This window comes from Pleurodeles waltl, chromosome 2_2 (assembly GCF_031143425.1).
Source record: "Pleurodeles waltl isolate 20211129_DDA chromosome 2_2, aPleWal1.hap1.20221129, whole genome shotgun sequence".
In the NCBI taxonomy this organism is placed as follows: domain Eukaryota; kingdom Metazoa; phylum Chordata; class Amphibia; order Caudata; family Salamandridae; genus Pleurodeles; species Pleurodeles waltl.
Genome location: NC_090439.1, coordinates 233,994,937 through 234,022,142, shown reverse-complemented (window position 1 = coordinate 234,022,142; position 27,206 = coordinate 233,994,937). Strand labels below are relative to the sequence as shown.

General features: G+C 46.6%; 1 protein-coding gene across 1 annotated transcript in view; it reads right to left on the bottom strand.

The window, feature by feature from the left end:
- ICE1 (interactor of little elongation complex ELL subunit 1) overlaps positions 1 to 27,206 on the bottom strand; it is a 372,154-nt gene that overhangs the window by 127,622 nt on the left and 217,326 nt on the right. Inside the window, exon 16 of the mRNA XM_069219700.1 lies at positions 11,536 to 11,726. Coding sequence (XP_069075801.1) covers positions 11,536 to 11,726 — 191 coding nt within the window. The remainder of the gene's footprint in view (positions 1 to 11,535; positions 11,727 to 27,206) is intronic.

Genomic DNA, 27,206 nt, shown 5'->3' with positions numbered 1-27,206 from the left:
TGCCGGTGAAACGTTGGGTACAGTGGGAGGAGAGGGTGGCGCAGTTACCTTTTGAGAGGGTGGCGGAGTTACCTTTTTCACCATTTTTGTTTGTGGTGCTTGGGCTGATTGAAACTCCAGTCTCCTTTTTCTCCTAATAGGGGGAAGGGTGCTTATTTTCCCTGTTCCTTCCTGTATAAAAATACGTTTCGGAGTGTGGTCCACTTCGGTGGATTGCAACTCTTCCTCAAATCTATGCTTTCGCATCTGAGAGGACAGTGAGTGCTCCTCTGAATAGGAGCCGGCAGTTGGGTCGGTTGCGGGTTGTTTCGGCACCGAAACCCTGGCTATACTCTTTTTCGGCTCCGAGGTGACCTTCTTCTTTTTCGGAGTCGAACCCTCTCGGCGTCGATCCTCTTCGGTGCCACTGTCTCTGCGTCGAGCAGTTTCGGCTCCGCTATCTCGGCGTCGATGTTTTTCAGCAGCACTTTCTCGGTCCTGAGAAGGCTGCGCGCCGGTGTCTCGACCGGAGTCGGACGATCTCGGCACCTTTTCGGCCTTTTTCGGTGCCGACGGTCGGTCACCGAATTTATGGGTCGAGCCATGGCCTGATGGCAGTGGCGTCCCCTGGGCCTTGTCACTTGTCTTGTGTGCTGGCTTCGACGTCTTACTCACAGTTCTTTGGTCGTCTAATCCCTCGGAGTCCGAATCATGGAACGAGAAGGGTTCTTCTTCCTCTTGTTCCTCGAACTCTCGGTGGGCTGTCGGTGTGGACGCCATCTGCAGTCTTCTGGCTCGACGGTCACGGAGTGTTTTTCGGGACCGGAACGCACGACAGGCCTCGCAAGTCTCTTCACTGTGCTCAGGTGACAGGCACAGGTTACAGACCAGATGTTGGTCTGTATACGGGTATTTGTTGTGGCATTTAGGACAGAAACGGAATGGGGTCCATTCCATCAGCGTTGGTTTACACGCGGTCGGGCCGACCATGCCCCGAAGGGGGATCGAAAACCACCCCGAAGGGTACCGGAGCTCTTCACTCTTCTAATCGGTGTCGACCCTAACTAAGCCGATCCCGAACGCAACAATACCGACGTTAATTTTCCGATATTTAGCTAACTTTCCGTTCCGAAACCCGGAGCGAAAGGAACACGTCCGAACCCGATGGCGGAAAGAAAACAATCGAAGATGGAGTCGACGCCCATGCGCAATGGAGACAAAGAGGAGGAGTCCCTCGGTCCCGTGACTCGAAAGACTTCTTCGAAGAAAAACAACTTGTAACATTCCGACCCAACACCAGATGGCGGGCTATGCACAACATGTGTATCTACAGCGACAGATGCCATTGAACATATAATTATTATCTTTAAATTGACACCAAACAACAAAAATCAGCCCCAGTGAACTAGCGTTATGAATTTTTAAAGATTACATTAAAATAATTTGCTTTCTAGTGCTTAGAAATCAATTGCGCCAACTGGGGACATTGGGTCGCGATTGACTGGGACAAAAAACTAAGTTTGAGGCTGACCACGATAGAGCCCTGCTTGTATACAATGTGTGGTAGGCCTCGGTCAAAGATTTACTTTCTGACTTCGTTGTTTTTCTGGAGCTTATTCTCTTGTCGGCTGGTGAGGATACTCATCAGGCCAGGATCTGATGTGACATGGTCGGCTTGAGTTTCTGCCATGTCTCATCCATGGGGAAAAGTTCTGAAGCTTCAGCGGAACAAACATTAAATTTGGGCCGCTTCATCGACTGCGGCTTGACTCTCGTCGACAGGTTGGTCACCTTATGAAGCTTTTTGCCAAAGTCGCTCCAAACGTCTGAAATCTTTTCCTGAAGCTTCTCTTGTGGATTCAAAGTGTCCCAAACACAAATCCATCAAGCTATGAGATGGCCCTTAGAAGGTTGGACCACAATTCCCGCCATGCACTAGACCAAATCCTTAAAAGTCCACTAGATGGACTTCAGGCTGGGGACTTTTGTGACAGCTGGTGCAGGCAAGCTCTCTTAACATGTTGCTTTCAGGGAGTTCACACCTGAGTCCTTTATGAAGCAAGGCAAAATCCTTAGGGCTGTTGTTCCAGTATGCAACAGGAACAGTATTTCAGAGTGCAGTCCTTTGGGTTGCAGACCAGGGTTTCAGCAGGACAGCCCTTCTTCTCTTGGTGGTTTCAGGCAGCAGATCTGAGCTGCAATGCAGCACAGCCACATTTATTCAGTCATCTTGGGGGACAAGTAGAGGGCACTCCTGTCCAATGAAATGCGGGGTGCCACCCAAAAACATGACTGCTTCCTCCATGTGGCATTTTCTTGTCCCATAAAGCGCTGCTCCTTAAAATCCAAGATGGACGATTTTCCTCCAGAGGAACAAGGCCCGGTTAAACCAACCTACTGGTGTGGCTCATTTCCATTAACACTCCCCACTCTTGACTTCTGCAAACTCCCTTCCTGGACATGTGGGTACACAGTGAGAGGGCAGGCCTGGATGGCATTCCTTTCTGTCCTGGGTTCCTTTGAAGCCTAGTTTAATTTACCCAGCCCCCTTCCTGGCTTCACCTCTGCAGTTGCAGACCTCCCCCCACCCCACAATCAGATAACCTTTTCTCAGTGAAGGCCACGTATGACCTCATCAAAGCAGCCTGGCCAATGCTGTTAAGGCTGACCAATCAGGAGAGGCCCCTAGCAGGCTCGAATTTGGCTTACAGAAAATAAAGTCTTATAACTTATTTTCAGTATTAGTTAGGATAATTACAACAGTGGCAAGTTGTTGGATTTATCATTACCAATCTTTTCAGTCCTAGCAATACATTTGCTTAAGGAAAATATTCCCATGTTAGCCGATGGAGCTAAGTATCTACCGTAGGAGGCTGGCTCTCTATATAGTGCACTAAAATGATGTACACTGTGCAGAGTCCAGTGGATCCCCAAAGGCTTGCAGAGGCAGAAATAGATAGGTCTAGTGCTCTTTTTGTAGTAGTGCTTTTATATAGGCGTTGAACCAAAGAACGCAGTTATAATGTAAGCAGTTTTTATATTAGCATATTTTGCTGTTTCAAAAATTGACAGTGCAGTTTTCAGAGTCTTCAATGTTAACCTATGGGAGGAAACAAGGATGCAGTTTCACAGGTAAATACACAATTTACAATCCCAGTCTTCAGGGATTTAGACTAGCATCGGGCAAGGTTCAGGTTGGTACCAAGAGTGCACCCACAGCAGCATGCGATCGGCTGGGTTCAGAGGTCAAAGCCAAGGCCCAGTGTTAATCGGTGGAGACTAGGACTGGGGAATGAAGACTTGCTGCTCCCAGGTAAGTACAAGCAGTGTCACAGGTTGGTGTCTGGGGGTTGAGGTGAACACCAAACTTACACTCTCATCGGCATGTTTTTGGGAGCGGGCAGAGGGCCAACACATTATTCAATAGAGCAGATCAGTTTCGGAAAGTGGCTGCAGGCTCTGGCCAGGAAGCCCAGTGAGGTCAACCCACAGCTGCACAGGAAAGTAGAGGTGCCAGGGGTCGTAGGGACACTGACGGTTCAGCTCCCTAAGGCCCAGTGGCTCCGGGTGCAGGGGTGTCTTTTGGCGTCAAACAGCTTACCAGACAGTTCACGGTCAGGGAGGAAGTCATCAGATTTCCGCTGCAAGCATTACTGTAGAGTCTGGCAGGGGTCAGCCCATGGTGGACTCTTGGGCTAGGGAAACCTTCACTGGAGTGGTGCGCCACTTGGACTCAGGCAGGGGAAGTCGGTGTCAAGGTGGTTCCAGGCAGCAGTTTTGCAGTTCCTCAGGCAGACAACTTCTTTAGAGTGGGTTTCTTTTTGGACAGGTCCGCTGTCCACAGGTGTTTTTGGTCTTTATCGCAGGCAGGCAGTCCTCCCAAGGATTTGGGGGGTTGCTGGGCTGCAGCACAAGTCAACTTCTTGGTGCAGGTTTTTTGAAGTTTGCAGACAGGCCGGTAGAGTTGGGACCAAGTCAGTTGGTGTCAGTACCTGCTTACAGTCTCTGTGCTGTTGGTCTGTCAGTTTGGGAGAGAGTACAACTCCCTTCACAGACTCATCTTGCACACTGAGAGAGGACGTCTGGCAGTGGAATGTTTCCTCTTCTCTCCTTCATCTGTGACCATCAGCATGGTCACTGCTGTCTTGTCTTGCTGGGGTTTCAACCTATTGACATGCAGGACCCTGTGAGGGTTCCTGGGGGTTTTAAAGTCTACCAGATAGGTAATTTCACCCTTCCTCTCTAGGATATGATAGGATAAGGCCCAGTCCACTTGCCCTGGAGGGCCCTAGGAGCCACAGGCTCCAACAACCACACCAATTGTCCTGGTTTGTACTCAGCATAGTGGCCGTCTGGTCATATCAGAGCTTCATAAGCTCTTGGCTGGCCTCCAGGTTCCTGCTTGCTTTGTACATTACTCTGCCATGCACGATCTCAGGCCTAGTACACAGTCCAGCACATTGTCCTTTGAGTCCTTGAGAGACTTTTCCCAAGACTCTTTGACCAGACACAATGGGCCTTTTACAGGGTGACCAAACAGCAGTTGTAAGGGACTAAAGCCAACCCCTTTTTGTGGGACCTCCCAGTAGGCAAACAGTAGGCATGGTAAGAGAACATCCCATCTCCTCCTGAGTTTGAAAGACAAAGCCATGGATCATGCCCTTCAGGGTCTTATTGAACCTTTCCAACAGGCCATTAGTCTGTGGATGACATGGGGCGGTGAACTTGTAGATAACCCCACATTCTTCCCACATCAACTTCAGACAGCTGGACATGAAATTCATGCCCCTATCTGAAACAACCTCCTTTGGGAAACCTGCTCTGGTGAACACACAAAGTAGGGCCCTAGCCACTGAAGGAGCTGTGACTGTTCTAAGAGGAATAGCTTCAGGGTACCTTGTGGCATTGTCCACAACCACCAAGATATACCTGTTCCCTGATGCAGTTGGTGGGTCTAGGGGAACAACAATGTCGACCCCCCTCCTTCTCAAAGGGAGTCCCAACCACCAGCAGTTGCATCAACGGAGCCTTTGGTTTGCCCCCAATCTTGCCAATGGCCTGACAGACGGCACAGGGGCTACAGAACTCATTCACTTTGGCAGACGTGTTGGGCCAATAGAAATGGTTAACCAATCATTTCCAAGACCTATTCTGACCCAAACGACCTGCAAGGGGATGTCATGGCTCAAAGTGAGGAGGAATTCCCTATACTTTTGAGGTACCACCAACCTCCTTGAGACTCCCTTCTTAAAGTCTCTGGCCTCAGTGTATAGGACTCCCTCATCCCAGTAAACATTATGGGATCCACTAACATCAACCTCCTCATGCCTAGAGCCAGTTTGCCTCAAGCTCTCAAGAGTGGGACACTCTCTCTGTCCCCGGCAAAACTCAACTCTGGTGGGTCCACCAGCTCCTGTCAATTCTGCCAAGTCAGACAGATCTTGCAGGGATGGAATTTGACCCTCAGAGGTCAGCTACTGCCCCTCAGGTTTAGATTCCTCCTGCACCTCTAGAGTTCTCTGGGTTGGCTCACCAGCCCCAGTGCCCTTTCTCTTGCCATTGGATTTGTGGCCCATTACTGCAGAATCCAAGTGTCAAGCCTTTCCCTGCTGAACAGCTTGTGGCCTGGTCACAACACATACCCACTCAGGGAGATCCAGCATCCTTGCATGGACCATTTTCCCAACCCCTGACCAGTCAGAAGCTTCAAGATCATTTCCCAGTAGACACTCCACTGGGAGTGCAGCAGACACAGCCGCCTGCTTTGGGCCTAATACATCTCCCCATTGTGAACACACCATTGCAATGTGATGGAGTTTGGTTCTGCTGACTGCATAGGCTACCTGGTGGTAGACAACAGGTACGATCTGCTCTGGAGAAACCGGCTTCTCTGTGACCATAGTCACACTGAATCCTGTATCTCTCAGAGCCTATTCCTCAGTTCCACTGATTTTAGGTCTCTGCCTGTACCTTTCCATGCTGGGAGGCAAGGGTGCCAGGGTTGCAATTTCCACCCCACCCAGGTACACTAAGGTTGCCTTTGTTAACTCCTTCCCCATGCCAGGGACAATCTCCACCTCCACACTTACACTAGTAATCACTGTGGACTGGCCACCAGTGAGGGGCTTCTTTGTGCAGATTTCTCTTATCTTGTGTCCTGGCAGGTAACAGTCAAAACACTGACCTGTCTTCATTAGTTCTCAAAACTTCTCTGCCTTTGTAGACAGACATCTGTGTGCGACAGGACCAGAAGGTTTAAATCCTACAGGTTTTTGAGTAACATCCCTAGCACACTGGGAGACAGAACTCAAAATTAGTCAACCAAATGTTCAAAAAGCTGCCCACAAATTGGACAAAGGTAGCTCACTCTGGATCTGTACTTATGGTGCGGAAAGAAAAGAACTGATATCAGACACCACAAGCAGCATTTACAGCTTGGATAACACAGATGCAGGACCAAACAATGGCATCTGCAAGCGCACAGAGTTACTGCTCAAAATTTTCCTGATTCAGTCTGATGCCAGAGGAATATTCTAAGGAAAGAAATCTGTGGCAAGACATCTATATCAGATCTTCATCTCCCCTTAGTGGCCGTCTCAAACCAGAATCGATGCCTCAGTCCCCACTTTCGGGGTAGGGCAGGGAGAGGAGTCGGTTAATGGCCAAACTGTGGTACAGCAACAACCTCTGCACCTGGTGCTGTGAAGGTGGTCTCTGAAGAAGAAATTAAAATCCTCTTGCAGATCAAGGTTGCTTGCTATATCCTGGAAGTACTCTCGAAGCCTGATAGCTACTCAATGAGGTCACGTTGAAGCTATTTATTTGTTTTATATGGAAAAACTCAGAGTGGGAAAAGTTCAAATGTTGCACCCAGGGATGGCCCTCTCGTTGATCGGAAAAAATTTCAGCTTTTGCTTGGTTAGGATTTTTTTATTCTTTTGTTGGAGCTTGTAATCTTCCAGTGACGCAAGGCTGTAAGTTTTATATAGGAAGGTCACACCAAAGCCAGACAGACTTGCCGCTAGAGTCTGCTGAACAGTCTCCACAAGCAGGAAGAAGCTGTGAGAGAGACTACCTAGCGAAGTCATGCCTTGGGCGATTGACTTGAGTGGTTGATCCCAGCCCTCTGGAGGGCTGGAAGTTCAACATGTTTTTAAGGCCCAACATTTCAGAGAGAAGTTCAGCTGGACACAGCGAAGGATCCCAGGAACAGCACTTAGGGGGCAGAATTTACAGCAGCAAAAGCAACCATCAGGGTTCAGTTCCAGTTGCAAGTAGTCAGGCTATTTCAGGAAAAACAACTCTTGCAGCTGGTTGTTGTGTCCTTGTAGCCGCAGAGGAGGTGAGCCAACTAACCTTAGAAGCCCACTTTTTTGTCCTGAGTACAAGTGAGAAAGTCCAAACCACCAGGTCTCAAAAAGCAGGCACAGTCCTTCTGTTCTTTCACAGGTCCAGAAACTGTTCTCAGAAGCAGTGGCCAAGGAGCCAGCTTTGTAGTTTTCACTAGCCAGGGGTGGGGAGGATTCTTGGAAACTCCCTAACCAAATGGGAAAATGTTTCCGGGGGCAACACTATCCACTTTTACGGCACATCCTGTTTGCCTTACAGCAAACTACCCCACAGCGCACTATTTAGGGGATTTCCAAGATGGTACAGACCCTCCTAGCCTTAGGGTGAGGTTACGTGCCAGTCAGGGTTGTGTTTATGGAAATGAGCAGTCCATTCCTTCTAAGCTACACTAAAATGGCCCTGGGACCATTACCCCCTCCCACTAGACTGGTGCCCAACTGGTTATGTTAGGCCTAAAGAGCAATGGCTGCTCTTTTCTCATGTCTCCCCTTGCACTAAACTATGAATGGGAAGGCTTCACCCCATCCCTTTCAAGTTAATACATTTTCTAGAACCTCCCTAGCTGCTCTTCCTTAGCTGATACATATTGCACACTCTACACCTAGCCAACCCTTCCCCAGGCCAAGTCAGGCCTAAACCACCGTCTCTGCTCTGGGAGCAATTTTCACACCTCACTACGGTTAAACATTGGAAGAGCAGCTGTGTTCAGGGTAATGCAAATTAGTGACCAAAAGCATCACGCAATAAAAAGTACTTTTATTAAATATATTGTTTTTTAAAAATTAAGTTTGGCATATTTAATCAATATTAAAATAGAGATTGAATCATTTCTCTAACTTGTCAAAACCTTGACATGGCAGAATTAATGTTTTAATCTGCAGTCTAGCTTTCCTAATAGGACAGTCTGGGCCTTCCACTGCACAAAATACTTTTGGGGGTGTGCCACAGGAGGGACATGCCAACATTACATTTCTACAAGTACCACTTTTAAGTACTAGATAGCCTAGCTTGTGGTGTACAAGGCCTATGTAAGGGTGACTTACTAATATTAAAAGGGGAGTTTTACCCAAGTCAAAAGTGTGGCAGTTCAGGCTGCAGGTCTAAACTACAAAGGCCAGACTACACTGATGGGCCTGAAGCCATGTTTTCCTAGTCACATTAGTGGGTAGGCACAGTAAGTGATGCAGTCCATGGATGACATTTAAATGTCCATTCTATGGGTATAGTTACTACAATATATACTATGGCCTTATACGAGAAGTAAATATGTCAATTAGGGACTACTTAATGCCTACATGTTTTATGGGCCAGAGCACATGCACTGGACAGTAGTGCCCCACTATGCAGTCTAAAAGCTAACAATACAATTCAGCAAACAAATTGAGTGAATAAGCAAATTGGCATTTCTCACAGGTTGGGAAAGGCACAGGATGTGAATGGATGAAATACTTAGGCTAAACATCTGAAAAGCCTTCATTCACTTGTACGCCATGGCATATCCATGAACCTTATAACACCCTTCGTTCTGTTCTCTCTCTTCCCTCACTTATCTGTTAAAAGGTATATTCTGACAAAATTACAATAAGGAATGTGCAAATTTTAATGGTTGGTCCGCATTTAGGAGAATGCCATATTATTGCCAAGTCCCATTACATTATTGTGAAAAAAAACTAAACTTGGTTAAAATAAAGTTCTAGTCTATGCTGAGCATTTCTATGGCCACATTGCAAAACATGTTGTTGCTAATACTCCACCATACTCTGGGAAATTAATTGCATTACCATTTTCGTTTCTGCTCTTTGCTGCTCACAAAAGAGCTTTACATATAGCAGTCATAATTTGAATATGCAAAGGCAAAGCCAACTGGTTTTGCTTTGCCAATACTGAGTGAACAATGGGATCTGTTTTGCCAACACCCAAATGACTATGTTAAAAGTATAGAAAATAGTTTTCTGTCCATTCGAAATGACTACCACATTGTGTGATGCAATGTGGCGACACAATGCACCCTGCCCAATGCAATGCAGCAGCTATTGGAAAATATGGAGCGATGGGAAGAAGGAAATGAAATTGGCAATGGATGAGAAAAATATTCAGTAGACGATGATTAACAAAGTGGAATCTGGTGTGAGGAAATAGGGTGGATTATGTGGTGTGATTGTGGGTCCTCACTGCGTAACACACTACCAACCCCTTGAGGACCAGTTAGGTTTCATTTGTTAAATCTTAGCTCAGCGTTGAGTTGCTGTGACTCTGAGTAGTCAGGTTTACACAAAGGAATATGTGTAAGCATTTAAGGAGCACCAAAAATAAATGGAAGAAAGAAACTAGACACTCAGGAAATTAGACACCAATTTATTTAAAAAAAACATATTTTTATGACTTTATGGGCACCAAAATGAACAAGATCCACCAGAGGGTTTTAGAGACTAGATTTTACACCTAACAACAAATCAGGACTTTTTACCACCAAAGTGTGAACAAGCACTAGAAAATTCTTTAAAACGCTCCAAGAGAAACTTTTATAAGTTGGAATATGGTTACTTGGAGTTACTTTGGGTGACCAACTTTGGCAGGAAGCCAATAAAAGGGACCAGCAAGGTCCAAAGTTACCTCCTAAAGAAAAGCAGTCTTCAGTCCAGTTCCAGTATCAGTGACTCCTTTTCATTGACTTCTATGGAGTGATCCTGATGAAAAGCACACAGGATGCCGAAGAGGCTCAAGGATGCTGAAGACCATGTGCAGTAAACAGCGGGCTGGGGGGGGGGGGGGTCACAAAGTCCTCTCGGGGTCTTTAAAAGTCAAGTTGCCACTGGCCTACCAGTTGTAGGTTCACAGTGGTTTCAGCTGGTTCCTCCTTTTGGTGGTATTTCTCCTTCTGGGTGACCTAACTGCACTCTGACGACTCTCCTGGCTACAGCAGCCTCGGGTGCAACTTTTGAGCAACTGGTCCTAGTCTCTTGAGCTACACCGCCGTGAGGAAGCACCTCCTCCAGTGGCAGGCCTCTATTGTTGCTTTTCATGAGGGGTCCATCCCACATCTCCCCAGGAGAGCAGAAGGGTCTCTTCTGGCCAGCCTCAGCATATGGTCACTGGAAAACTGAGCAACAGAGTGGCAACCTTCTAAAAGTTACCTGTGGCAACAAGTTACATTAACTTCGTCTTGAGCATCAAGTCAGGATAAATTTAGCAAATTGTTAGAAGTACCTACTTTGGTGGTCCCATTCACAAGTAAGCACAGCTCAGTTGTCAACATGTAACTCTGTACTTGCCAATGGGGCGACCGAGCTCTCCCAAAGTAAAAATGATAATTGTGGGTTTTTACTGTTGGAACATGTAAAACAAGTTTGTCTTTCTAATTTGCTGAACCCTCCCTTTAGATTTAATAGGCCTGCTGTAGGGGTGACAAATACAAATTAGAATCGGATGATTGGTCTTTTCTGTTGCTTTCAATAGCAAAGTCGGGTTAGAAGTTTAAACTGCTCTCCTAGTCTGCTGTGGAAGTCTGGGAGACGTGATTTACTCTGTCATACTTGTGATGGCACAGCTACTGGTGGAGTCCACGAGCAACACTTTAACTTACAGGCCCTAGGTACTATGGGTACCATATACTAGGGACTTACAAGTAGGTTAGGCTATGCCAACTGAGTATAAGCCAATCAACCATGTACATTTTTTTAGGGTCAGGGCATGTGCACAGAGTTCTAATTAGCAGGGTTAAGGGCATATCAGAGTTATTACATCAGTGCCTAGTCATCAAAATGGGGGCATAAAGTCTGTTTCCTCACAAATGAGAAGAAAGAAAAGAATAAGCAGAGCTCAGGAGTGAGCAGAAGGTACACATAAGGACAACAAGCCGTGCACTATCATGTAGTGCTAAAATCAAATGATATGTAAATCTGCACAGAGGAAAAATGTGTCCCCTGACGTCAGCTATTGAAGGACACAACACATCCAGTCAAAAACGGGCAGGACAAACCCCCAAATAAAGAGGAATGCAGCAAATCCAAGCCTGCAACGGACAGCAAAAGATGTTATGAACAAGTCCAGGAAAATGGCAAAGTTGATAACCTAGCATCTTTTGAAAAGGGATCTTTAAGTCTCACAACCAAGGGGTTAATTGTATAAAAACCTTAATTTACTACCACATTAAAAGTCACTGCTAAGTAGTACACGGATTTTTGCACTGCAAAAATTAAGACTTACCTTATAACATTGTCATGCGTCCACACCCATTTTCTATGGCAGCACAATAGATCAATAGCATAAACATACTGCCAAATACCATCACTTAAATCTTCGCCATACTCTTCATTTAACTGGAACTTCATATTAGGACAGAGCTGAATGGCCACAAGCACACTGGAGAGAACGATTCCAACATTCAAAGGTGAAACCTAGAAATTCAGAAAAAAACAAGGACTCAAAAAATACAAAAAGGTAAGCAAAAACAATGTTAATTATATACAAGATCCTACTTGATATTTATAATCATTATTCCACTTTGAGTTGTCTGTTTCCTTGAAAGAATGACAGGTGCAGCAGTGCACCATCTAGAAGTAAACAAACAAGGCAGCAATAAACAAGTTATTTACCTTTGGTAATTATATTTTGGGGGATACTCTAACTGCAAAGTACTCACTTTCTGAATAACCCAGGTGTAAGACTAGATCCAAAGATTTATCTCCGGAATCTCCTTGCACACCCATAAATGGCATTGTGCAGCTCCGCATCTGGACCGTCCCCACCCGCAGAAGTGACATTGGAGCCACAATTTAACAGCCATCTTTGCACATTGACGCCAGTTACTTTCTGATATCTGTCTGCGCAGTTGGACATGGGAGTCTTTAATACTCAGATTGTGAGTGTGTGAAGATCTCTAAATGGAATCTTTTTAATATGGACCAAGGGGGTGCATTCCACAGGATGGGGAGCCCAGTGAATCTGTGGTTAGATAAAGTATCCACCAGAAAGAGTGTTACCAAAGGTAATGAACTTGTTCTTCTGATGGATGCCTGTAACCACAGATTCCTCACTTTGTGAATAGATATCAAGGCACTAACTACACAGGTGGTAGGTCTGTGGGACAGCTCAGACCAGAAAATCAAGTAGGACCGAATAGGCAAAATGCCACCCCTGCAAGAACTGCCTATCCAAGCGATAGTGCCTCATAAACATGTAGACTGCTACCCACCCAGCTTCACAGGCTGTTTCTTTGCAAAATGTGTACCAGATCCTTATTATAGTAAAGTGCCTCTTTTTGACATAGTTACCTCCCCACTTTTTGCTTGGCACATGATGTGATTTAGACTGAACGTGCACTGGCTTCCTGCTAACCAGATCCCAAGTGCCAGATCTCTTTCTCAAAACTGCACAGTTGTTTCACCAACTGGCAAAACCTTTAGCACCCTCTGTAAGTCCCTAATAAATTGTAACCCTGGCATCTAGGGCCTGGGGTACTAAAGGGTCTCGTAGGGTTGCAGCATGAATTGAGCCACCCTAAGGGGTCACTCACCAAGCATGATGGAAGGCTGACATTGCAGGCACCGTGCCTTGGTGCAGACAAAAGTGAAACACAACCTATTGGCTACGACCCTACACACCCCTAATGCCCCTAAATTGAGTATTTAGGTGAACCCTGGCACCAAAGAAGTGGATCCTTATAATCAAACAAGACCAGGAACACAGAAGTCGTCTCTGGAACCAACAAAACCAGACACCTGACGTCACCATTGTACCCGCTGTCTTGGACCACTGGTGCCAACAAGGTTCTCCAGCTCTCCAGAGTGAGTCCATCATGGTTTCACCCCTCCTGGACTCCCCGACGATGTCTGCAGCCTCTGCATACAACCCCCATCTGTCACAACTGTTCTGATCAGAAAAACCCAACACCCCCCTAAGGACACCTCTGCACCCGTCACCCTTGAGGCGAGGACCAAAGGTGCCTACCTGTGCTCGAGCATCTTGAGGCCTGAGTTCCAGTGCTAGTTCAGCTAGACTGGCCCACTAGCCAGAGTCTGCAGCCTCTTTTTGCAGTGACCGATACCCTTGGAATGCATTTGGCAGCACACGTTGTTCTGCACTGTGGTCCCGGATGCCCCGTGCCGCTGAGGGGGTACTGTGGGTGCTGCCTTGGACTTTGCCCGCTATTCACCATAACTTCTGGAGATTGGTCCTGTAAGTTGCTGTACTCTGCCTGTTTGCAGAACTCGTTTTTCCTCCCATAAGATAACATTGTAGAACTCAGAAATTGCACTTGTCCACTTTTTAAGGTGAAGATTCTTATTTAAAAAAACGTACCTACCTGAACAATTTCTCTCGGATGTCTAAACATATCTAAAGATATGTGCTATTTTTAGGTCGAGCGTAAGCGTACTACTGCGTGCATACATTAGCATATATCACTGTGGGCTTGAAGCCATCACCTTGCTTCTCATTTGTTTGTTCCAGCGTCCTTTAAAAATCCTTGCTTGCTAGTGGTCAGCCCTGCCTTTTTGTTCCTCCTTTTTATCTTTCATCACTCCCATGGAGCAAGGACTAACTACTGTATACTTTTACTTTGGTTCTTTATCTCTTTCTTTGGGGGACTACTTTATCATGTCTCTGCTGCTCCTGTTATGCTGTGGGTGCTTCAGACAATAGCTGCTTGCATTTTATTGCAGTATTTCCCTCCCACCGCCTCCAGCTTTTGTAGTCCGATCGGAGTTACTGAGACGGGGGTGCTTATTTTCTGCGCTCAGAATGCCAGCTTCCTATATCATTAACCTCTCCTTGTTGTCAGTGGCAGATCTCGCTAGCTAGATAGGAGTAAGCGAAGGCGTTGGTTGTTTTTTTGCATTGCACAGTTCACTAGTGCTTTGATCTGCTGGGCTGCTAATCACTATGTAATCCTGGGAATACACAGCCACACTCTCTTAATTACTCTATAAATGTCCTTCCACTGCTCCCTCTCAGATCAAGGTACTTTTTTTGTTTTTGGCTGATTCCCTGTCATCGCTGCTGGTTTTCTCCCATCCCTCCTCCTCCACCTGCATCATTGCTTGCCCAATGAAGTTGCTTGCTTTCTGTTCCACACTCCTTGCTCTATGGCGCACGACCGGGATTAGGTGTTATGGCAGCAGCAGGGAAGAACAACACTGTATTGTCTCCTTTGTTGGAACAGAGATAGTTTCGGGAATTCCACAATTTTAGCTTGACAGAACATTATCCAAGCTGGACTTTGCTCATTGTTTTCATGCTCTGAAGAGGATGGGTTTGGTGACTTCAAAAAGATTACACAGATAGCTGGCATTCTGTTTACCTTGACAAAGATGCTTGGTGTAGAAAAGAGGAGGTGTAGAGGAGGGAGTTTAAGCCGGAAGCATACTCTTGAAACCACAAAGAAACAGGGTACCAAGATGACAAGGAGTGTGTTGTGGGATCATGTAAAAAGCATGCCCAACTGGTCATCAAAATTCTTTAAAGCAGCACATTTCTCAAAGTCATGCGTCCTTAAACATGCAAAACGCTTGCGATTTTGGCCACTGCTGTCTTTCCTTAGAGAAATTACTTGTGGCAGCTACGTAATTTATGATTTAGAACAAAAATTTGTTTTGGTGCATTTTTATGTTTGGATAATAAACTCTTTAAATATTGTTGTGCTTTTAGAAGTTAGCAATATCTCCGCTAACCACAACTTGGCACTAGAGTAAAGCAGCTAAGCTGTGGATTATTAGGTTGAGGTGGAAGAGAAACTGAGATGTTTGTGTTCAGAGGCCAGTCACTACCTGATATAACCAGCCGGGTCTGACCAGTCAACACAAAAGGGTCCCTCTGCTGTCCTATTTAACAAATTATCAGCAGTAGGACACCAAACTGGCTCTGCCAAGGGCACTCCCCATGCAAAGGCTGGCCATGCAGAGGAATGTGCTCAAGCCCTCATTCCTGGAAAACATAGCAGCCCGCACAGGCACTGAAATTGTATTTATATAAAACTTACTATCCCTGATGAGGTGTTGTGAATGGAGTGGGTGAAATGTTAAAGCAAATTTAGAAACGGACGAAATTTCTTGGATTTGTTTCTCCTTGCAAAATGGAATTGGGTTGTTACTCTGCTCTGGGGTGTAAAAACTATATGGTCCAATGCAGTTGCTTATTAGGAGCAAGGTGAGTTGCCGGGCACTGTTTTTATCCTAATGATAATTGCATTAAGGTACAAAATTTGCTTGGACTCCTGACAGTGATCTTGGATGCAACTTCCTCAGCAGTGAAGCTTGTGTGCATTGCATGCTGCAGGCCAGGATCCTTCTGGCACTTTAACAGACAAATGCCCCTATTCAGGAACTTGCTTGCATGACCCAGTCTGTAGTAGTTGCACAGCCATTCAGACCCTGGTGGAACAGCATCCAGGATAATGCGCTGAATGGCTAAACATTTATAAGGTCCTAAAAGCGAGACCTATTGGCTATGCTAATGCTGGTTATAAATTGGTGTGATCTCCTTCTTTAGTCGTGTGACTCATTTATTAACTATTCTGTGTACCTGTAAATGTCTTGCGCTCCTCTGTGTTAAGCCTAAGGCTGCTAGACCACACTATCATAAATAGAGCAATTGGTGATTCCATAGCAAGATCTGTCCACTTACTGGGGAACCCCTGGACCATTTACATAGTATTCACATACCACATAAATGGGCAGCTTCCTACACACATGCACAGGCCTTTTTTTTCTCCAGAGAATCCAATGAGTAGTTGATTGTCCATCTGATGCTCCCTGATGTAATTAGTTTAGAAGCTCAGAGGTCTGTTAGGGTGTAAGAGATGGAGTCTTCTTTCTTGGTTGGATGAGAAGGGCAAAGAATGCCGGTGACAAACTGTCTAATGTGGAAGGGTTCTGACAACGTTCGGAAGCAATGCTGCCATATGCCTTAGTACTAGCTTGTCTGGTAGTGTACAGTTGTTGGATAGTGAGTGCTTGTAGCAAACTCACACAATGAGCTGACGTGATCGCTATTAAGAACACGGTCTTTAGGGTGAGTAGCTGTACAGGACAACTGCGCTCTAGTTCAAATGGGGGTACACATTAGAAATTTCAAAACCAAATTCAGATCTCTTTGGGGCATCACAAAAGGTTTCCGTAGAAACATGGTGGTCAGCTCTTTTATGAAACGCATTACAACAGATGAGTTAAACAGAGAACCATAAACCATAGAAGATCTGATAAGGTAGAGAAATAAGCTTAAACTGCAGCCACAAAAAGACCTTGCTAAGCTAATAAAGGACAGCAAATAAGGTGGTCAGATAACTATTCTTGCAGGGGCTGGATATGCCTAGCATAACACCAAAACAAAAATCTTCTCAAAGTGACCCACATAGATGGTTTTGGTGAAGGGATGCCTGACTTCCAGATTTACATTTACTAACTCAGGAAGAAGATCAAAATCAGTTAGCTTTTGCCACTCAATCTCCAAGCACTGACGTGCATAGATCTTGGACCCTGCCCTGCAAATTAAGTAAGTAAACTATTTACATCAGTTAATAAAAATAAAAAAACAGAGAAAACGTACAGGACATTAAAATTAAAAGAATCATTTTAAATTAGCAAATTAAGGTAAAGTTGGAGCCCCAGATGGTGCACAAAACTGCTGTAAAGCACTGCTGGAGGACCGCCGACATTGAAACGTGGCAAATGTCAAGAAGTAACACACTGCCGGCCAGTGCCTGGCAGCAGCCTTTCAGCTGGTGGACTGAGCATGCAATCCTTCTGAGGTCTGCTTCTTGGTAAACTTAGAACGGATCTTGATACATCTCAAGATAGTAGCTTAACATGAGAAGAAATCTGTGATCAAATCCACTTGTGTCCATGGAGGAGAGTGAGTCCATGTGCATCTACAACTGTACATGCTACAAACAGATGCTTACAAGGAAACATTTTCAGTTTGCAGCATGTGTTGCTGTAGACACAGATGATCTGCATGGATTGTAAAGCAGTACCCTTCCATAAGCAGTGGCTACCATGTGGACGAGGTAGATGTCTGAAATAAAGTCCTTAAGACCATCTGGCAAACTATAGCTTGTTGTTGGCTGAAACATCCACACAAGAGTGCTTAGTAAATGTGTGCGGGGTTACCATGTCTTACATACGTTAGCTAGGAGAATGTTCACTAATAGGCCATTATTATTGTCTTCCTGCGGGCAGAGTGGGCTCTAGGTGTGAAAGGAAGTGCTTGCTTGGCTTTTTGACATCCAGTCTGTATGCACCTGGCTATCCATTTAGCAATTCCTGATTTTAGTGCTGGTTGTCCCTGTGAGGTGTGGCAAAAGCTAAAATAACAGCTGGCCTGCTTAGGAAAATATTGTATTCTGTCTATGTACCACACTAGAGCACATTTAACATCTAGGGTATGAAGCACCTTTTCTGCTACCAAGGTGGAGAGGGGAAACCAACTTAGGATGGAACTTGGGGTTTGTCCTGAGCAGTACTCTCTTACAACGCCAGGGTGTAGGGAAGTGCCAATGTTGGCATGTTACCCCCTGCTTTTTGCCTGTGCTGAGGTCAACTTTGATTGAAAGTGTGCTAGGATCCTGCTAACCAGGACGCAGCACCAATGTTCTTTCCCAAAATCTGTAACTTTGTTTCTGCAACTTGTACACCCATAGCACACAGTTAAGTCCCTTGTAAAAGGTACCCATGGTACAAGGAGCCCTGTGGTCAGGCAATGTCCTCAAGGGCTGCAGCATGTATTATGCCACACTGGGGGAAGTGGGGGGGGGACCCTCACCAAGCACATGTTCACTGCCTTTGCAGCTAGTATGTGCTGGTGTGGAGAAAAAGGCAAAGTTGACATGACACCCCTCTCAGGGCGCCATGCCCACAAACCACTGTCTGTGGCATAGGTCAATCACCCCTCTAGCAGGCTTTACAGCCCTAAGGCAGGGTGCACTATACCGCAGGTGAGGGTATAGCTGTATGAGCAATATGCCCCTACAGTATCTAAGTCCAACCTTAGACATTGTAAGTGCGGTGTAGCCATATTGAGTATATGGTCTGAGAGTTTGTCATTACAAACTCCACAGCTCCAAAATGGCTTCACTGAATACTGGGAAGTTTGGTATCAAACATCTCGGCACAATAAACCCACACTGATGCCAGTGTGGGATTAATTGAAAAATGCACCCAGATGGCATCTCAGAAATGCCCCTGTACGTTAGGCCTAACTGCTAGTGCAGGACTGACCGGTCTGTGCCAGCTTGCTACTTTCAGACAAGTTTCTCCACATGGGGTGAGAGCCTTAGTGCTCTCTGTAGTCAGAAACAAAGCATGTCCTGGGTGGAGGTGCTTCACACCTCCCCACTGCAGGAACTTTAACACCTGGCGGTGAACCTCAAACGCTCAAGCCTGAGGTTACAGTGCCCCAGGGCACTCCAGCTAGTGGAGTTGCCCGCCCCTGGACAAAGCCCCACTTTTGGAAGCAAGTCTGACAGGAAAAATAGGGAAAACAGGGAGGAGTGACCACCCCAGCTAGGTTCACAGCTTTTGAGAGGGCTTGTGCAACCAGAAAATTGAACAGATCTCACTGGGGAGCTCTCCTTTGGGAACTGTTTACTGGTAAGTGTAGGGATAAACTCCTCACATTCACTGGTGCAGATGCTGAATCCTATGACCACATGAAGGCTACCCTGACTGAGGACTTTTGATTCACCATTGAGGAGTATAGAATTAGGATTGAATTAGGTTCAGGAGGACTCCAGTCCTGGGTTGATTTTGTAGACTACTTAGTGAAAACAGTAGATGGTTGGATAACTGTCAGTGGAGTGCATGGCTATGATGGACTTTATAATTTGTTTATGAAGGAACACCTGTTAAGTAACTGCTTCAATGACAAGTGTCATCTACATCTGGTAGACCTCAGTCCAATTTCTCCCCAAGAATTAGGAAAGAAGGCAGACTATTGGGCCAAGACTAAGGTGACCAATACTTCCACAGGTGGTGACCAAAAGAAATGGGTCACAAAGCCTCCCCAGGGCAAGGGTGGTGAGACACCTAAGGACGAAAACAAAGTCTTCACAAGGGTCCCAAAAACCTGCACAGGAGGGTGGGCCCAGAACCTCTTCACAGTCCACAAGTGAGTACAAAGATAAAAACTTTGATCCCAAGAAGGTCTGGTGTCACAGCTGCAAACAGCATGGACACCAAACTGGAGACATGGCCTGTCCCAAAAAGAATCCCCCTAGCAGTGCTCCAGTTAGTACTGGAATAGCCAGTCTCCAGGTGGGATAAACAGTGTGCCCAGAGCAAATCAGAGTTCACACTGAAGCTACTTTAGTCTCAGAGGGTTGGGTGGATATAGACAAACTTGCTGCCTGGCCGTCTAATATGCAAAAATACAGGCAACAGCTCTTAATTAATGGGACAAAGGTAGAAGTGCTGAGGGATACATGTGCCAGTGTCACCATGGTGACAGAGCAACTGCTTTCCCCTAGGAAAATATTAGGCTGGACAAACTAATCCAGTCACCAATGCTGACAATGTAACTAAAGTCCATTCCATGTGACCCCGCGAAGACCGTTTCTGTTGGGGGCCGCTTTTCGGGAAGCAACCTGTTTTTTGGGCCGCAGTGCGACCTGAAACTTTCCCTTTGGGGTCTGTTTCACGCTGCGCCCACCTTTTATGCCCCTAGTTTTACTTGCCTGTTTTTTTTACTGTTTTTCTTCTTTTCTTCTATTTTGTTTCTTCTTGGCCATATTTTCTCTTTCCCAGGAGTCTGTGTTTCCTTCTCTGAATGCTCTACTCCCTACTTTTTATACCACATCTATTTTTCCATTTATTTAATGTGGCTTTCCCAATTCAAGATGGGATCTTCATTATTTCCTGCACGTCACTTCCTGTTTGTCAGTATATAAGCACAGCTGGTCTTCTGTTCCTTGCGTTGCAAACACTTCCATTCTGGTTGTACTCCTCGCTCCTTTATCCTGTGATTTTGGACTTCACCTGATTTTCCCTGTCTGCAGTTTTTGTTCCAGACTTTTTGTGCCTCACTTTTTCTTTTCTTTATATCTTTTTCCAGAGTTCCTTGATCTGAGGTTTTTCCCAAGATAGTTTTTTTTCCCTCTGGAGGTTACGGCCTGCTTGCAGTTCTATTATCAGCAGCATCGTGGCTACTGGAAAGGGTCGCCCCTACCTTGGTCAATCAAGAACAAGCAAGAAACCTGGTGGTGCCCAGAGACTAGCAGACTACAGCAGTAAGAAGCGTTCAGGTCGTGACATCCCATGGCTATGGTGACTTTAGAATGGGGAGGGGTTACTGGCCTGAAACAGGCCGTGGTCTCTCAGCAATCCCAGGGGAATGCCTGTTAGTGAATGATCCGGAGTCCTCATCTTGGGCTGAGGTACAGATCAAAATCCATGCAGCCATGCTGGGTATCCCTGAATAGGTGTGGTTGAAAACTAGTGCACAAAGAAGGGCACTGAGTGAAAAAGAAGTGTTGGAGCCTGGAATAATGGCTCAACCTTCCAGGAGAAAAGGTAAGAGGACGGGGGGACCAGCCTCTGAGCAGAAAAAGAAACTAAGACCTCTTTTCTCAGGCAGATGTCTTATCCGCTGAGGGAGCTGAGTCCATGGAGCTGAAGACTTACCAGGTAGCCTTACCCTCAAGGGAACAGCTGTGCCAGGGACAAAAGACTTGTCCCACTCCTGAAGGCCCGAGGCAGCTGTAGGAAAGTACCATCTTGCCTGGCATGTTATCCCCATTTACACTGTATGTAAGTATGTTTTAGCCCCTGTGTCACTGGGATCCTGCAAGGCAGGACCCCAGTGCCCATAGTATGTGCCCTGTACACTATTACAATGGTGCACTATACATAGGTCACTACCTATGTATAGCGTCACAATGGTAACTCCAAACATGGCCATGTAACATGTCTAAGATCATGGAATTGTCCCCCCAATACCAGAATGGCATTGGGGGGACAATCCCATGATCCCCTGGGTCTCTAGCACAGAACCCGGGTGCTGCCAAACTGCCTTTCCGGGGTTTCCACTGCAGCTGCTGCCAACCCCTCAGACAGGATTCTGCCCTACTGGGGTCTGGGCAGCCCGACCCAGGAAGGAAGAACAAAAGATTTCCTCATCTCTGCATAAGCCAGTCTACACCGGTTCAGGGATTCCCCCAGCCCTGCTCTGGTGCGAAACTGGACAAAGGAAAGGGGAGTGACTACTCCCCTGAAGAGTACCTCCCAGGGGAGGTGCCCAGAGCTTCTCCAGTGTGTCCCAGACCTCTGCCATCTTGCATTCAGAGGCGTTGGGGCACACTGGACTGCTCTGAGTGGCCAGTGCCAGCAGGTGACATCAGAGACCCCCTCTGATAGGCTCTTACCTCTCTTGGTAGCCAATCCTCCTTTCTTGGTAGCCAAACCTCCTTTTCTGGCTATTTAGGGTCTCTCCTCTAGGGAATTATTCAGATAACGAATGCAAGAGCTCACCAGAGTTCCTCTGCACTTCCCTCTTCGACTTCTGCCAAGGATCAACCTCTGACTGCTCCAGGACGCCTGCAAAACTGCAACTAAGTAGCAAGATGACTACCAGCAACATTGTAGCGCCTCATCCTGCTGGCTTTCTCGACTGTTTCCGGGTGGTGCATGCTCTTGGGGTCACCTGCCTTCACCCTGCACTGGAAGCCAAGAAGAAATCTCCTGTGGGTCGACGGAATTTTCCCCTAGCTAACGCAGGCACCAAAAGACTGCATCACTGGTCCTCTGGGTCCCCTCTCATCCTGACTAGCGTGGTCCCTGGAACACAGGAACTCTATCCAAGTGACTCCCGCAGTCCAGTGATCCTTCAGTCCAAGTTTGGTGGAGGTAAGTCCTTGCCTCCCCAGGCTAGACTGCAAACCTGTGTACTTTGTGATTTGCAGCTGCTCCAGCTCCTGTGCACTTTTCCAGGATTTCCTTCGTGCACAGCCTAGCCTGTGTCCCCAGCACTCCGTCCTGCAGTGCTCAACCTTCTGAGTTGGCCTCTGGCGTCGTGGGACCCTCCTTTGTGACTCTGAGCCAGCTCCGGTTCACAAATCTTCTAAGTGCGTTTGGGTACTTCTATGGGTGCTGCCTGCTTCTGTGGGGGCTCTCTGAGTTGCTGGGCAGCCCCTCTGTCTCCTCCTCCAAGGGGCGACATCCTGGTCCTTCCTGGTCCCCGGTAGCACCCAAAAACCTCTACCACAACCCTTGCAGCTAGCAAGACTTGTTTGTGGTATTTCTGCGTGGGAACACTACTGCAACCTTCATCGCGATGTGGGACATCTTCCATCCAAAGGAAAAGTTCCTGGAGGCAGCTTCCTCGCACCTTCATCCGGGGTTTCCTGGGCTCCTGCCTCCCCTGGACACTATCGCGACTATTGGACTTGGTCCCCTTGCCTTGCAGGTCCTCAGGTCCAGGAATCTGTCTTCAGTGCTTTGTTGGTGTTTGTGGTTCTTGCAGAATCCCCCTATCACGACCATTGTGTTCTTTTTGGGTACTAGGTGTACTTTACTCCTACTTTTCAGGGTCTTGGGGTGGGGTATCTTGGACACCCTGTTTTCTTACAGTCCCAGCGACCCTCTACAAGCTCCCATACGTCTGGGGTCCATTCGTGATTTGCATTCCACTTTTGGAGTATATGGTTTGTGTTGCCCCTAGACCTATGCTCACCTAATGCATCCTATTGTAATTCTACACTTTTTGCATTACTTTTCTTACCTGTTTTGGGTTTGTGTACATATAACTTGTGTATATTACTTACCTTCTTACTGAGGGTACTCACTGAGATACTTGTGGCCTATTGTTATAAAAATAAAGTACCTTTATTTTTAGTAACTCTGAGTATTGTGTTTTCTTATGATTTTGAGCATATGATATAAGTGGTATAGTAGGAGCTTTGCATGTCTCCTAGTTCAGCCTAAGCTGCTTTTCCATAGCTACCTTCTATCAGCCTAAGCTGCTAGAAACACCTGTATTCTACTAATAAGGGATAACTGGACCTGGCACAGGGTGTAAGTACCACAGGGTACCCACTATAAGCCAGGCCAGCCTCCTACAGCAGCAAGCTGCTGCATAGGAGAAGGGAGATGTCAGTGGCTCCCACAGGGTCTTTTGCGAAGATAGACTCCTTTACACTGAGGCCAGAGACCCCAAACCTGGTGCAACCAGGAGAATGGTAGCTTCTCAGGAGTTTTGAGAGTTTATCCTACGTTTTGCCCATGACATCCCCCTAGCTGGGCATTTGGGACAAAGAAAAACATGGAGAAGGCTTATCAACCATTTATATTGGCCCAATATGTACCAGAAAGTAAAGGAGTTTTGTAGATCCTGTGTCACCTGTAAAGACAGTGGCAAGACAGGTGGCCACCCAAAGGCCCCCCTCATTCCACTTCCTGTGGTGGGGGTTCCCTTTGAATGGGTTGGTGTGGACATTGTGGGCCCACTTGAGCCACCCACTGCCTCAGGGAACCGGTACATACTGGTAGTAGGGGATCATGCTACCAGATACCCTGAAGCAATTCCCCTTAGGTCTACAACAGCTCCTGCAGAAGCCAAGGCCCTGACTGGTATTTCTTTTACCAGAGTTGGGTTTCCTAAGTAGGTGGTTTCTGGCATAGGTACAAACTTCATGCTTACCTGAAACACATGTGGTAGGAGTGTGGGGTCACTTATAAATTCACCACACCATACCATCCACAAACCAATGGACTTGTTGAGAGATTCAACAAGACATTGAAGGGCATGATCTTGGGGCTCCCTGAAAAACTCAAAAAGAGATGGGATGTCCTCCTGTTATGCCTGCTTTTCGCTTACAGAGAGGTGCCTCAGAAAAGAGTAGGGTTTCACCCTTTGAACTTCTGTTTGGCCACCCTGTAAGAGGACCACTAGCATATGTAAAAGAAGGCTGGAGATACCTCTTCATGAGCCTAAACAAGATATGGTGAACTATGTGCTTGGCCTCCCCTCTAGGATGGCTGAGCACATGGAAAAGGCATCGAAAAACCTTGAGGCCAGCCAACACCTCCCGAAGTTGTGGTATGACCAAAAGGCTGCACTAGTAGAATTCCAGTCAGGGCAGAGAGTTTGGGTTCTAGAGCCTTTGGCTCCCAGGGAACTTCAGGACAGATGGAGTGGCCCTTACCCAATCCTAGAAAAGAAGAGTCCAGTCACCTACTTGGTGGACCTAGGCACTAGCAGGACACCCAAGAGGGTGATCCATGTTAATCGCCTGAAACTCTAAAATGATAGGGCGACATAACCATGCTGATGGCTACTGATGAGGATCAGGAAGCAGAGAGTGAACCTTTCCCTGACCTTCTCTCAACTGACCCTAAGGATGGGTCAATAGATGGAGGTGTCTATTCAGACACCCTCTCTGCCCAGCAGCAAGCTGACTTCAGGCCAGTCCTACTGATGTATGCTGAGCTCTTCTCTTTGACCCCTGAACAGACACACCTGTTTACCCATGAAGTGGAAACAGGAGACAGTTTGTCAAAATCAAAACCAAAATATACAGACAGTCTGACCAAGTCAAAGACAGCATCAAAGTGGAAGTCCACAAGATGTTGGAGTTAGGGTTAATTGAGCACTCTGACAGTCCCTGGGCTAGCCAGGTGGCCTTGGTCCCCAGACCTCATACCAAAGATGCCAAGAGAGAAATTAGGTTCTCTGTGGACTAAAGAGGGCTCAAGTCTGTCACTAAGACAGATACACACTCTATACCCAGTGCAGATGAACTAATTGACTAAAAAGGTGCAGCTAAATTCTTAAGTACCTTTGACTTAACTACAGGGTACTGGCAAATCAGGAAGGCACCTAGAGTAAAATAAAAGACTGCATTCTCTTCACCCGATTGGGTTTATCAATTAACTGTTATGCCCTTTGGCTTAAAGAATGCCCCTCCCACCTTCCAAAGGTTGGTAAATCAAGTCCTTGCTGGCTTGGAGTTCTTTAGTGCAGCATATCTAGATGATATTGCTGTCTTTAGCTCCACCTGGCAGGATCACCTGATCCACCTGGGGAACGTTTCCCGGGCCTTGCAGTCAGCAGGACTCACTATTAAAGGATCAAAGTGCCAAATAGGGCAGGGCACAGTTTTTTCCTTAGGTCACCTTGTAGGTGGAGGCAAAGTGCAACACTTACAAGCCCCAAGATCCATACAATTCTGAACTGGGAAGCTCCAAAACCCCAGACTCAAGTCAGGGCACTCCTTGACTTGTAAGGATATTACAGGAGGTTTTTGAAGGGTATGGGTCCATTGTGAATCCCCTCACAGAACTGACCTCCAAGAAGATGCCCAAAAAGGTAAACTGGACTCTTGCCTGTCAAAGGGCCTTTGACACCCTGAAGGAGGCAATGTGCTCAGCACCAGTACTCAAAGCTCCTGATTATTCTAGGCAGTTCATTGTGCAGACATATGCCTCCGAACATGGGATAGGAGCAGTCCTTTCCCAAACCACTGATGACAGCCTTGACCAGCCCGTTGCTTTAATTAGCAGAAGGTTACTCCCCAGAGAGCAGCCCTAGTATACAGAGCCAGCTTCCTACACTGGGCTTGCAACTCAATGTGTCCCTAAGAAATTATTGCAACCAGGAAGGCTACCTTCCAGGAGAGGATGGAGGAGGAAGAGCATAGGTGCTCAAGTGGGTGACCCTTAAGTAGTAAGGGTAATATTAACACACACTGGTGCTGGAGGATCCTGGGAATAATTACCCTTTTTAAGGTCTTCAATGAATACCTTGATTACAAGTATGCAAAAGACGGAGGAATGTTCCCTATTTTGCATGCATGTGGCTATGGCTGCTAGAAGGAGCTGTATGGATGTATAGGCTAGGAATGACTTTTGAAGATGGGGCAAGTAGCAAATATTATCTTGAGACTGCAGGCTTTAGCAAGGGCTAATTTGCTAGCGATGTAGTAGGGGACAAATCTTTTTCCACTTTGCTGCATAGCATGCAAGCATGATAGATCTGCGGGACTCCAGCAGGATGTCTATGCATTCCTGAGGGAAACACAGGTAACCAAATTCTGAGACCTCAGGTGCCAGATTGCTAGATTTAGTTTCTTGGAACCTGGGTGCCTATTCTGACCTTCGTTCCTGGTGAGAAGGTCTGGCCTGTAGCAAAGTTTCTCATGTGGGTCTGATTGACATCTCGATCAGGGCAGAGCACCAAGAGTGCCTGGCCAAGTGTGGGCTACTAAGATGAGGGTCTGTGACATTTGCCAAATCTTCCACACTACCAATGGAAGTAGTGGGAGAGGCAGAAAAGTAATAGCACAGATCCCTGAACAGTTGACCCATAGTACACTTCCCATGGACAGTGGGTATCTGGATGTGAAGTGTGAGTATGTTTTAGTTATTTGGGTGGCAAAGAGATCTGCGTCCAGAGTGCTGGTGCGTGACTTACAGGTGGAGTTTCACTCCTGGCCTTGATGCATCCAGCTAAGCAGGTCCGCAAGGTCAATGTCCACCCCTAGGAGGTACTCTGATATCAGGTGAATGTGGTGGTAGAGCACCTAATGACAGGCTGCTCGAGCTAGCAGGAAAAGGGAGAGGGAGTGCCCCCCTACTTTGTAATTAGTAAATGGCAGTCATGTTGTCTGTCCTAACCATAATTAGCTTGCCTGGGATAAACGGCAGGGAAGCCTTCAGGGTGAGGCTTACTGCCAGAAGCTCAATGTAGCTGACATGATGGCCCTGCTTTTGGTTGGGGGTCCTGCAATGTGGCTTAATTGAGATGACCTCCTCGCCCCGCTTTATAGACATCTGTGGTGATGGTGACTTGCAGAATGGTGGGTCTAAGAAATTCTGGACTGCAACAAGTTAATACTGTTTCACCAATGTAGAGCGAGATGGACGTTGACCTTTACCAATACCATATCCTTC